At 34.5% G+C, this 13,436-nt stretch overlaps 1 protein-coding gene across 1 annotated transcript in view; it reads right to left on the bottom strand.

Annotated features, from left to right (window-relative positions):
* ABCB5 (ATP binding cassette subfamily B member 5) overlaps positions 1 to 13,436 on the bottom strand; it is a 118,574-nt gene that overhangs the window by 43,098 nt on the left and 62,040 nt on the right. The window contains exons 16-18 of the mRNA XM_021689644.1: positions 1,658 to 1,801; positions 636 to 740; positions 382 to 459 (exon numbers count right to left, since the gene is read on the bottom strand). Coding sequence (XP_021545319.1) covers positions 382 to 459; positions 636 to 740; positions 1,658 to 1,801 — 327 coding nt within the window. The remainder of the gene's footprint in view (positions 1 to 381; positions 460 to 635; positions 741 to 1,657; positions 1,802 to 13,436) is intronic.

Here is a 13,436-nt window from a genome sequence, read left to right as displayed (position 1 = left end):
TGGATGAGAACTAGAGGAATTAACTCCTCCTTTTAAAATATGTTCCCTGAGATATTGTAGCTCTTAATTCTTCTCAGGTTTTATATGACCTCTCAATCTGATCCTAAAACACTACATTATACATTTTAAAAAAAGATTTGTCAAGATAAAGACAAGGAGAAAGGAATCCTGTTTTCTATTTTCAAACAACAATTTTGAACTTGCTCCTATTAGAAAAATACACTGTAAGCACTCTGATGTTAGATGCTGCTTAGAACACAAAAAGCATGCTTTTAAGGGATCAAAGGAAAGATTGTGTCAAGAAATTGACTTGAAAAACTAAGTTGGAATATTTAAAAATACATTTTAAATAAAATAATAAAAAATCAACTAAACACTGACCTGATATAACATGGCTTTAAATGCCAAATGTCTTAATCTCATGGTTAAAATTTCCCCTGCTCTGCCATAAAATAATCCCTGGAAAACAAAAAGAAAATCTGTTTTATTCTTAATTCTCTTTTCTATTTCTCTGTAACATTTAGTCACTACATTTACTTATTTATATTTTATTTATTATATTATTATTTTTAACTCAGAGAAGATGACATAAAAAATAATCATGTTCAAGATTGTTTAATCCATTAAAAGCTTACCTGAATGAAATAACTGACAAAGCAAATAACACCCAAAATGACAAATATCATGGAATATATCTCAGCATCATGCTTTAATGTGGTTTTATCATTATTTTCAAACATCTGAAAAGGAATAGATTTTTTTATCAGGTGATTGGAAGAAAATCTAAAAGAAAGAGAAAAAACTGAAATGTCTATCAGGAATTTTGAATGGATTTCAACATAAGAATAAGATTATATATACATTTTTTGGGAAAAGAAGTGTACCACCATTCTATCCACTACATTCATTACACATGATAAAAAATGACTTGCTGTCAAATTTCTCACTTAAGCTATGTAAATATGAGATCAGACAATGAGTCTTCTATCTGCTATTATTATCACAGTATATTTTCAAAGAAATCACCAGTTTGAGTTACTATTTCTAATAATTGCTAATAACTTAGGTTTCTTAATATTCTTCTATTTAAAGTACTACCTGCAATGTGAGACCTTTATACATGTCCCTAGAAATTGTTCCTAAAATTAGTAATTATACATATATTAGCATCTATGTTGACAAAACGTAGCTGTGCAAATCTGGGAAACTGAAGACTTAACGTGACTGTGTTCTTCAATCCATCAACTCTCCTGAGTCCCTTGGCACAATCCCAAGCTCTTGTTATTTCCTCTCCTTGAGCTGGCTGGTAATAAAAAATGGCCATTGTTTGGACTAGTTGAGAGAAGAGTAGTTGTATTTGTCTATTTTATTGCTTCAGTGCTTTGGAATGCTGATACAGCACTGGAGTCAAAATTAGAAAACAAAGTAATTTCTTTACTGATTGCCCAGTCAACAAGGCCCAGCCAAGACTTCACAATAGAGGCTGGCTTATCCCCTGAGAACGTTAGTTAACCTTCCTATCATGGATCCTACACTATGGGTGACCCACTGCAAGTCCCAATTTCCCCATTGCTGGGTCAAAGTACAACAGGTTTGTTATCTCAGGCTATATTTTGTTTAAAATTGTTAAAAATATTAGCAAATTAGCTTTACTTACAGTTATGATTTTTGCAAAGATGATGGAAAATAATGGATGAACAGTTCCATTTAGAACAGCAGCCAATGTCCCCAGAACCACAGAAAGCCATTCAGACTTGATTAATTTAAAAATTTTAAACAGAGAAACTTCAGGAAGACTTGTCTATGAATAAAAATACTTTGGTTAAAACCCCAGTTTGAGAGCATAATGGAACCTAGAGAAGTTAGCCAATTTTAAACAGATTTGTAATGTAAAATATCAAATATAATAAGTGGCAGAGTAAAAGTAGAATACTTCTTAGAAAAATTTCACCACCCACATGACTTGATGTCCTCGACATGTAAATCTTACCACAAAGTGACTATTTGTGCAATTTATCCTTTTGGTATTTCACTGTTACTGTCATTTAAAAAGTACAGATTAATTCACAAATTCTGACAGCTAATACTCACAGAAGAAATGATAGGCATATTTTCTCTATTCCTAGATGGAATATTATACCCTAGGATAAGACAAAAGGAACTAAGCATAGACCAAAAGTAAAAATTTTACTAGCATTTCAAGCTTGAAAGTTTTCCAGTTTCATGACTTATTTTCAGAAACATTTTTTCTAATATCTTAGTTTAAACTTGTTTTGGGGTTCCTATTCACAAGTAAAATTCTGCAATATCTGAGCATATTACTTTAAGTCACCAAGCCTCAGTTTCTTCACCTTTCCAAGGGGGATGATATCAGCTCCTATCATCTCAGATTATTTTTACTATTTTTAAAAATATTTTATTTATTTGAGAGAGACAGAGAGAGAGAGAGAGAGAGAAGAGCACAAGCAGGGGAGAGCACAAGCGGGGGAGAGGGAGAAGCAGACTCCCCATGGAGTAGGGAGCCCGATGTGGGGCTCAATCCCAGGACTCTGGGATCATGACCTGAGCTGAAGGCAGCCGCTTAACCAATTGAGCCACTCAGGCACCCATCGGATTATTTTTAGAATTAAGTTTAACTCGGTATTATTATAGAAGAAGGATTATATTATGCAAAAATCTCAGGTTTTATACAGAGAAAGCAAAAGGCAAGTAACTATTCTGGTATCTGTCAGCTCTTTCTGGGATGTGTGGAGGGTGAATGGGGAGGTAGCAGTCATGATGATCAGAGGATAAATAATACAATAATGATTTCTCCTTGCTCTTGTAAACATATGTAGTGGATTTATTTCAGAAACCTAAAAAAATCTTGTGAATAACTTTGTTGTGAGTAATTACTTTGACTAGTAGACAGCAAACTACTAGGCATTTCATATATTAAAACTTCCTCTTGACGTTCACTCTTGAAGTCATGACATTTATGAACCTAATAAGAGAATTCTTCAGGAACGACTACAAAATAGTTTGTAATTCTTGCTTTAATACTAGTCTGGCAACTGTAATGTAAACTCTATTGTTTGAACAATAGAGCTTTTAAAATTCTAAAGCCTTCATAGTCTATTTTCAGGATGGGTAAACCACAGTTATATTGGGTTACTTTTTTTTTTTTAAAGATTTTGTTTATTTATTTGAGAGAGAGAATGAGATAGAGAGAGAGAGCATGAGAAGGGGGAGGGTCAGAGGGAGAAGCAGACTCCCTGCTGAGCAGGGAGCCCGATGCGGGACTCGATCCTGGGACTCCAGGATCATGACCTGAGCCGAAGGCAGTTGCTTAACCAACTGAGCCACCCAGGCGCCCCTATATTGGGTTACTTAATAATTTGACTATTTATTATCTTTCCTTCTGAAGTTTTCTGAAGATCATCATCACAAAAAGCCTTACTTTTCAGTTAGGTGACTGTTCAAAGCAATATACAGAAATTTAAAAAGTTGCATACCAACTCTTTGTCAAGCACTGAGCACAAATTTTCTGTCAAATTCTTTATAAAATTACCTCATTTTGTAATGAAACTAAGACTTAGTGTGTCCCAGGACATAACATCAGTAAATTAGAGACAGTAAATATAGGCAGGCTATCTCACTCCTACAGAATAATGTAACCTTTTATCTTTGGAAAAACATACAATAACAGGTTAAAGAAATGGGTATTACTTAATGTTATAAAGATAGAAAAGGATAAAGTAAGACAAAAACAAAATGAAAAATTTCAGTAAGATCATGACAGTTTCTGTGCTCCCTAAATATGTTTCAGGTTATAGCATATTTTAAGAGAATCTGATATAAAAATATATGAAATTATAGATATTTTGTAAAGAGATACAAAAGGGCTTTAAAAAATTAAAAAACGGGCATCTGGGTGGCGCAGTCAGTTAAGAGTCTGACTCTTGATTTTGGCATAGGTCATAATCTCAGGTTTGTGAGATCAAGCCCTGCCTCTGGCTCTGTGCTCAGTGGGGAGTCTGCTTGAGATTATCTCCTTCTTCCCATCCCGCTGGCCCTCCTCCTGCTGCTGCTCTCTCTCTCTCTCTCTCTAAAATAAATAAATAAATAAATCTTAAAAAAGTTAAGAAACAAACCCTCCTAAAGAATTTTAAATTTCATATATTTTAGAGCTATAATGAATTATTATTGTTTTCATACAACAAGCTGTATATATTTAAAATGTACAACTTGGTAAGTTTAGATATAACTATACACCCATGAAACCATTAGATAATGAGCATATCCATTACCTCCAGAAATTTTCTACTGCCTTTTGTAACCCCCCTCTCCCACACCTCTCAGCTGCCCATCCTCTTCCCCTATAATCACTGACATGCTTTCCGTCACTACAGATTATTTTGCATTTTCTAAAAATTTATATAAATGAAATCATGAAGTGTGTATTCTTTTTCATCTGGCTTCTTTTGTTCAACATAATTAGTTTGAGATTTATTAATAATATTGTATAAATTAACATTTCATTCATTTTTACTGCTGAGCAGTATACCATTGTATGGATATGCCAAAATTTATATATCCATTCACCTGTTGACATGAATTTGGCTATTACAAATAAAACTGCTATGGATATTCAAATTCAAGACTTTTTGTGGACATATGCTTTCATTTCTCTTAGGTAAATACCTAGAGATAGAATGGCTGGACCAGGCAGTAGGTGTATGTTCAACTTTTTAAGAAATTGCCAAACTGTTTCCCAAAATGAATTTACCATTTCATATTCCCACCAGCAAAATGTGGAGTACTGGTGGCTTGACATCATTGCCAACACTTGCTAGAGTCAGTCTTTTTAGATTTCACCATTCTATTAGGTGTGTCATGATATCTCAATTACAAGTTTAATTTGCACTAATGACTGATGACGTTTGGCATCTTTTTGTATGCTTGTTTCCCATATGCACATCTTCTTTGGCAAAATGTCTATTCAAATCTTTTGCCCATTTTTCATTTGGATTGCTGGTATTCTTATTGTGCTTTGGGAGTTCTCTGGATATTTTGGACACAAATCCTTTATCAGATATGTGACTTACATATATTTTCTCCCAGGTTATGGCCTATCTTTTCATCTCTTAAAAGTGTTTTACAAATAGTAAAGGTCTTGATTTTGGTGAAGTCTAATTTGTAATTTTTTCTCTTTTGTGAATTGTGCTTTTGGTGTTGTATCTAGGAAATCTTTGCTAAATTCAAAGTCACAAAGATTTTCTACTGGATTTTCTTATGGAAGTTTTCTAACTTTAGGTTTTATAGCAAGGTCCGTAATCCATTTTGAGTTAATTTTTATCTGTGATCTGAGGTATGGATTGAGGATGATTATTTTGTATATAGTTATATAGCGGTATAGCATCATTTCTTGAAAAGACTATACATTCACTATTGAATTGCCTTTGGACTTTTATCTAAATACAATTAACCACATATGTGTGGGTCTATTTCTTAACTCTATTCTGCTCTATTGATCTATTTGTTTATTTTGGTACTAGTGGCACTTTATTTTGATTACTATAGCTGTATACTAAGAATTGAAATTAGGTAGTACAAATCTTCCAACTTTGTTCTTTTTCAAAGTTGTTTTGCTTATTTTTTCCTTTTGATTTTCCATTTAGAAATAGTTTGTCAAATTTTACAAAAAAGCCTGCTGAAATATTGATTGGTATTGCCTTGAACCTGTAGATCAGCTTGGGGAGAACTGACATCTCAATGATATTGAATCTTCTTATTCATTCTTACTCTTGATATACATGGTATATTCCTCATTTAGCTCTCCTTTCATTTTTCTTTGTGATATTTTATATATTTCAGTGTGTGGATCTTATACTTTTTAATCAAATTTATCCCCAAGTATTTCATATTTTTGATACTACTGTATATGACATTATTTTTAAAATTTCAATTCCTATTTTTTATTTTTATATATTGATCATGTATTCTGCAACCTTGTAATAAGCTCAATTACCTGTTTTAGTACCTTTTTGGGGGTGCATTCCATAGGATTGTTTACATAAATAATCATGTTATCTCTGAATAAAGACATTTTTATATCTTTCTTTCCTATCTGGATTCTTTTTATTTTCTGGCCTTATTGCACAGGCTGGAACTTGGCACAATGTTGATTAAAAGTGGTGGGAAGTGTACATCCTTGCCTTGTTCTTGATCTTAGTCTTTCACCATTGAGAATGATATTAGCTGTAGATCTTTTGTTGTTGCCCTTTATCAGGTTGAGACAATTTCTTTCAATCCCTAGTTTGCTGAGAGTTATCAGGAATAGACAATGCATTTTGTCAAATGAATTTTCTGCATTGATTGAGATGATTAGTTTTTTCTTTTAATTTTTTTAATAAGAGGAATTACATCAATTTCTTAATGTTAAACCAAACTTGTACTTCTTAGATAAATCCTACTTGGTGATGATGTATTATTTTTTTTTATATAGTGTTCATTAGATTTACTAAAATTTTGTTAAGAATTTTTCCATCTATGTTCATTATTGGATATTTATCTATAATTTTGTTTCCTTGTAACATCTTTGCTAATTTTGATACCAGAGTAATGTTGGTCTCATAGAATAGGAGCTCCTTCCTCTTCAATTTTCTGTTTGGTATAATTCACCAGTTAAGCCAACTGGACCTGAAGTTTTCTTTAAGGAAAATGTTTTCACTACAAATTCAATTTCCTTTTAACAGATTTAAGATTATTCAAGCTATTAATTTATTCTTTTTTAATTAATTTATTCTTGAGTGGGCTTTGGTAGTTTGTGCCTTTCAAAGAATTTGTCCATTTCATCTGAATTGTAGGATTTATTTGCTTAAATGTTTTCATAAGATTATCTTATTATTCTTTTAATATCTGTAGAACCTGTAATGATGTCACCACTCTCATTCTTGATATTGGTAATTTGTGTCTTTTTTCTTAACTTGTTCAGTCAGTCCAGTGGTTTTTCAGTTCATTGATACTCTCAAAGAACCAGCTTTGGATTTCATTAATTTTTTTTCTTTATTATGATTTTCTTCCTTCTAGTCTCTTAAGGGGTAACTATTAATTTGAGGTCTTTCCTTTTTATATAATATAGGTGTTTAGTTGTATAAATTTCTTTCTCAATACTACTTTAAGTCTCATCTCATATATTTTTTTAAAATGAGTTATTTTTTAAAAGTTTTAATTTAAATTCCAGTTGGTTAACATGCAGTGTAATATTAGTTTCAGGTGTACAATATAGTGTTTCAACACTTCCATACATCACCTGGTGCTCATCATGACAAGTGCACTCCTTAATCCCCATCACCTATTTAATCCACACCCCCCCCCCATCGCCTCCCTGGTAACCATCAATTTGTTCTCTATAGTTAAGAGTCTGTTTCTTGGTTTGCTTCTCTCTCTCTCTTTTTTTTCCCTTTGCTTGTTTGTTTTGTATCTTAAATTCCACATATGAGTGAAATCATACAGTATTTGTCTTTCTCTGATTTGAACCTATAGATCAGCTTGGGGAGAACTGACATCTCAATGATATTAAATCATTAGCATAATACTCTCTAGCTCCATCCATGTCATTGCAAATGGTAAGATTTCATTCTTTTTTATGGCTGAGTAATAGTCTATTGTGTATATTTACCACATCTTCTTTATCCATTCTTCAGTTGATGGACACTTGGGCTGTTTCCTTAATCTGGCTATTTTAGATAATGCTGCTATAAACATCTGGTGCATGTATCCCTTTGAATTAGTATTTTTGTACTCTTCGGGTAAATACCTAGTAGTACAATTCCTGAATCACAGGATACACTTTGATTATGTTTGGTTTCATTTTCATTCAGTTCAAAATACTTTTTAATTTCTCCTTTGATTTCTTCTTTGATCCATACATTATTTAGAAGGGAGTTGCTTAGCTTCCACATATTTCAAGATATCCAGGCCACTTTCTGTTCTTGATTTCTTTTCTTTTTCTTTTTTTATAAATGATTTTATTTTTAACTAATCTAAACACCCAACATGGGGCTTGAACCTACAACTCTGCAATCAAGAGTTGCATGCTCTATCAACTGAGCCAGCCAGGTGTCACTCTGTTTTTGATTTCTGATGTTATTCTACTTTGGTTAAGTAATATATTTTGCATTATTTGAATTTTTAAAAATATATTGAGACCTGTGTTATGGCTTAGAATATGGTCTATCTTGGGGCACCTGGGTGGCTCAGTCGTTAAGCTTCTGTCTTCAGCTCAGGTCATGATCCCAGGGTCCTGGGGTCGAGGCCCGCATCAAGCTCCCTGCTCGGCCAGGAGCCTGCTTCTCCCTCTCTCACTCCCCCTGCTTGTGTTCCCTCTCTAGCTGTCTCTCTCTCTCTCTGTCAAATAAATAAAATAAAATCTTTAAAAAAAAAAATATGGTCTATCTTGATAAATGTTTCAGATGCATTGAGAAGAATGTGTATTCTTCTGCTGATAGGTGGAGTCCTTTATAAATGTCTATTAGGTTAACCTGGCTGAGAGTGCTATTAAAGTCAACTATATCTCTGCTAAATTTTTGTCTACTTGTTTTATCAATATTTAAGAGAGGTATTGAAATCTCTGAATAAAATTGTGAATTTTTATTGCTCTTTTCAGTTCTTGATAAATTGATCCTTTTAAAATTATGAGAAAAAAAAACCTCTTTATTCCTGGTATTTTTTTTTTCTCTGAAATTGACTTTGACTACTATTTAAAGTCATAGTCTACCTTCAAGTAATATTGCATATCATTTAGGATCCTTAAAATAGAGTATTTCCATTTCTCCCTGCTAGTTATTTGGCTATTGTTTTTACACATTTTTACTTATACTTCTGTTATAAACCTTATACCGTAATGTTATTTTTTCTTAGAAAAGTAAATTACTTTAAAAACATACTTAAAAAAACATTATTAGGGCACCTGGCTGGCTTAGTCAGTAGAGCATGAAACTCTTGATCTCAGGGTCATGAGTTCAAGCCCCTTGCTGGGCATGGAGCTTACTTAAAAGAATTATTAATCATTCTTAACCATTATTATATTAACACATTTATTTATTTACTATTTTTGATATTTTTCATTCCTTTGTGTAGATTCAGATTTCCATTTGGTATCACTTTGCTTCTGCCTGAAGGCCTTCATTTAACATTTCTAGTAGCCAGATCTGCTGGTGATAAATTATTTTAGCCTTTTTTTCCCTGAAAAATCCTGTACTTTGCCTTCAATTTTGATAAATATTTTTCTGCATGTAGCATTTTAATTTGAGCTTTTTTTTCCCTTTTAGTTTAAAGATATCACTCTATTGTCTTTTGGTTTGCATTGTTTCTAATGAGAAGTTTGTGATTTTCTTATTTTTCCCCCTTATATATATTATGCTGATTTTCTCTCCTTGTTTTCAATTTTTCTCATTTCAGGTTTTAAGCAATTTTATTATGATGTGCCTTCACATAATGTACCTTATCTTTCTTATATTTGGAATTTATTAAGCTTTTTGGATCTGTGAGTTCTTAGTTTTCACCAAATTTGGGAAAAAATTTCATTGTTTATTCAAATGTTTTTGCCTTTCCTTTGGAACATATGAAATACAGTTATAATAACTGTTTACTGTTCCTACTAATTCTACCAAGTGTGTCATTTCTGGGTCTATTTCTATTGATTTAGTTACTCTTCATTTTGGGAACTATTTTCCTGCTTCTTTACTTGTCTGGTGATTTTTGATTAGATGCCAGACACTAAATTTTACTCACTGGGTTTTTTTGAATTCTTTTTTTTTTTTTAAGGATTTTATTTTATTTTTTTAAAAGATTTTATTTATCTTTTGAGAGAGAGCAAGCACGAGAGGGGGAGAGGCAGAGGGACAAGAAGACTTGTTGCTGAGTGAGGAACCCAGCGCAGGGCTCTATCCCAGAACCCCAAGATCATGACTTGAGCCAAAGTCAGACACTTAACCAACTGAGCCACCCAGGCACCCCAAAGATTTTATTTTTTTAAGTAATCTCTACACTAAACATGGGGCTTGAATTACAACCCTGAAAACAAGAGTTGTATGCTCTACCAACTGAGCTAGCCAGGTGCCTCAGTATTTTTGAATTCTTATATATATTATTGAGCTTTGTACTGGAACACATTTAAATTACTTGGAAATAGTTTGATCCTTTTGATGTTTGCTTTTAGGTTTTGTTAGTTGGGTTCAGAGCTGCATTTAGAATGGGGCTATTTCTACCCCTTCCACCCCACCTCCCAGGGTAATATTTTCCTTAATATCCAACTCTACGACCCATGAATTTAGAAACTGCTCACTCTGGCTCATTTAATAAGAATTACTCTTAAACTGGTGGTTACCAGAGGGGAGGGATGGGTTAAATAGGTGATGGGGATTAAGGAGTGCTCTTGTTCTAATGAGCACTGGGTGATGTATGGAAGTGTTAAATCACTATATTGTACACTTGAAACTAATATAACACTGTATGTTAACTAACTGGAACAGTTTTAATAAAACTGTTTTGAGACAGTTTTAAAATAAAAACTTAAAAAAGAATAAGAACTGGAGCACCTGGGTGGCTCAGATGGTTAAGCGTCTGCCTTCGGCTCAGGTCATGATCCCAGGGTCCTGGGATTGAGTCCCGCATCAGGCTCTCTGCTCCTTGGGAGCCTGCTTCTCCCTCTGCCTCTCTCTCTCTCTGTCTCTCATGAATAAATAAATAAAAATCTTTAAAAAAAAAAAAAAAGGAATAAGAACTATTCCTGACCCTTTGTGAGCCTTTGTAAAATGATTATTCCTTTCATCCTTTCTGGTAGATCTTTCCTCTGTCTTTGGCAGTTTTCTCAATAAATGTGCTGATCAGTACTCAGATGAAGACTCAATGGAGAACCTATGGAGATCTCTGGAACTCTGAGCAGTTGTCTCTTTTTTGTCTTTGCTCTGAGGATGCTCCCTAATTTGGCTTCCTGTGTTCTGCATGTGTTTCCCTTCTAGTTCTGAGGCTTAGAAACAACCCAGGCAGTAACCTGGACCAATGATAAGAGTCTCCTCATTTGTTTCCCTTTCCTCAGGGATCACGATCTTGTTCTGCCTGATGTCCAATGTTAGAAAACTGTTTCACATGTGTTGTTTCGTTTTTAGGTGTTTCAAGCAGAAAGGTAAATCCAGTCCCGGTTAACCTACCTTGGCTGGAAGCAGAAATCTCTAATTTCATCTGATTTTCACAGCAATTGACACAAATGATCTCTTCCTCTTTTTTTTATTTTTTTATTTTTTAGGAAACAAGGGGAAATTACATATTTTATTTATTTTTTAAAAGGTTATTTTATTTAAATTCAATTAATTATCATTTAGTGTATTATTAGTTTCAGAGGTAGAGTTCAGTGATTCATCAGTTGCATATAACACCCAGTGCTCATTATTATATCATGTGCCCTCCTTAATGCCCATCACCCATTTACCCCTCCCCCAACCCCCTCCCTTCCAGTAACCCTCAGTTTGTTTCCTAAAGCTGTAACACTTTTCTTCATCAGCTTCTATGATACTACACTTTCTTGGCTTTCCTTTTATTTTCCAGTCATTCTTTAGGCTCCTTTGTTGGCTACTGCTTTTCTACCTGAATTAACATTTTTCCTATCTTAGCTGCTTCTCCATCTATAATTTATTTCTCATTAGACAGCTTTAATCAGGTCCATCGGGTCCATTACTTAACCACCATCATCTCTTCCCTGCCCTGTTCTCCTTGATCCCACTCTGGTTCCCAAATACCATTCTCCACACAGCAGCCAAATCAGATAAATCAGTTCATGCACTCTTCTGAATAAGATTCTCCTAATGCAACAGTTCTCAACCTGCTTTGTGTCACGAACCCCTTTGGAAGACCGGTGAAGTCTGAGGATTCCTTACCAGAAGAATTTATAGCAATGTGCTAAATAACCCATAGGTCTCAAAGAAAACCAATTAATTGAAATACAGTATTCAAAATATTTAACAAAAAGTTCAAAGTTGTGGTAGTTATGGTTGTGCTTCATTATTAGCACATTAAATAACAAGATATAATAGTGATGAGTGTGAAGGTATTCTAACATATCTATAACAACTATAATGTGATATCAAAATTTCTGTGATTTTTAGGGGTGCCTCGGTGGCTCAGTCGGTTAAGCATCTGACTCTTGCTTTTGGCTCAGGTCATGATCTCAGAGTCATGAGATCAAGCCCAACATCGGCTCTGAGCTCAGTGGGGAGTCTGCTTGAGATTCTCTCTCTCTGTCTCTCTCTCTCTGCTGTTCCCCCGTTCATGTGCACTCTCTCTCTCTCAAATAAATGAGTAAATCTTTAAAAAAAATTTCTGTGATTTTTATTGGTGACATCATAGGCACTGGTAATACTAATGTAGTTTATTGTTTATATTCATAATTAAATTAATTTTTTATCAACAATAGGTGGGGAAAAAAGTTACGATATTTTTTTATATTCAGGATAGTTGCCTTTGAATTCTATCTAGATTTTCCTGTGGGTCATGAACCACTGGTTAAAAACCCCTGATGACTTTCTGTTAGAGTAAGAAAAGAATCTAAAATTGTTATTGTGGTCCACAGGTGCTACCAGATCTGGTCCCTGAGTATCTCACACACCTCTCTGCCTATCCCTCTCTTCTTAGTCACTGTGACCCCCAACTCCAGGCCATTATATTAGCTATTCCCTCTATTTAAAATAATACCATCTCTGTCTTGGTTACTGATTTATTACCTCTTGGGTCCAAATCCACCCTTTTGCTTTATAAACATTTTTCCTCTACCAGTTAATAAGATGTCAAGCCCTGTCTGTTGAGGGTACTGGAAAAACATTGCAGGAGGAGGGAATTTTTCTTCCTGTTCTTTCTGGGGTGGCTTCCTGGGAAGGCTCCTCCAGGATAAGCTTTTCTCTCTGCTGCTCTGCTTGCAGTTTTGTCAGAGTAGGTGCCTGCTGAGTACAGTTTTCTCCTATTTGGCCACTAAGTGCTTTCTCCAGTTCTTGGCTTGGCCAGGAGAGGTGTAACCAGGGGACTCAGACAGCATTGGCCTGTGTTTTAGCCAGGTCACAAATGCCTGCAGAGGGCAACCTCTCCAGCTTCTAGTTCCAACAGTGCCCCATAGCTTCTTCTAGCACCTAATGAGTTCTGGCATCAGGACAGATTTCCAGCAAACTCCACCAGTGAGGTACCTTAGCAACTTCTCTACCATCAGTGAACCAAAGCTGTGCCCTCTGAAGTAAGGCGTGAATCTCAGCCTTGCCTGGGGGAGGAGAATGAGGACTCTTCCTTGGGTCTCTATGTCAACCTCAGTAGAGGTTGCTACTTTTATCTGCTACCTCTGCATTCTTTAGTGTTCTCTTAATTTTCACTAGCCAATTCCTGTTATGCCCAGAGGAAATAGAAAAAGAAGA

The sequence above is a fragment of the Neomonachus schauinslandi genome, chromosome 12 (genome assembly GCF_002201575.2).
Source record: "Neomonachus schauinslandi chromosome 12, ASM220157v2, whole genome shotgun sequence".
Lineage (NCBI taxonomy): Eukaryota > Metazoa > Chordata > Mammalia > Carnivora > Phocidae > Neomonachus > Neomonachus schauinslandi.
Note: the sequence above shows the minus strand (reverse complement) of the source record. Positions and strands in the feature narration are given on the sequence as shown.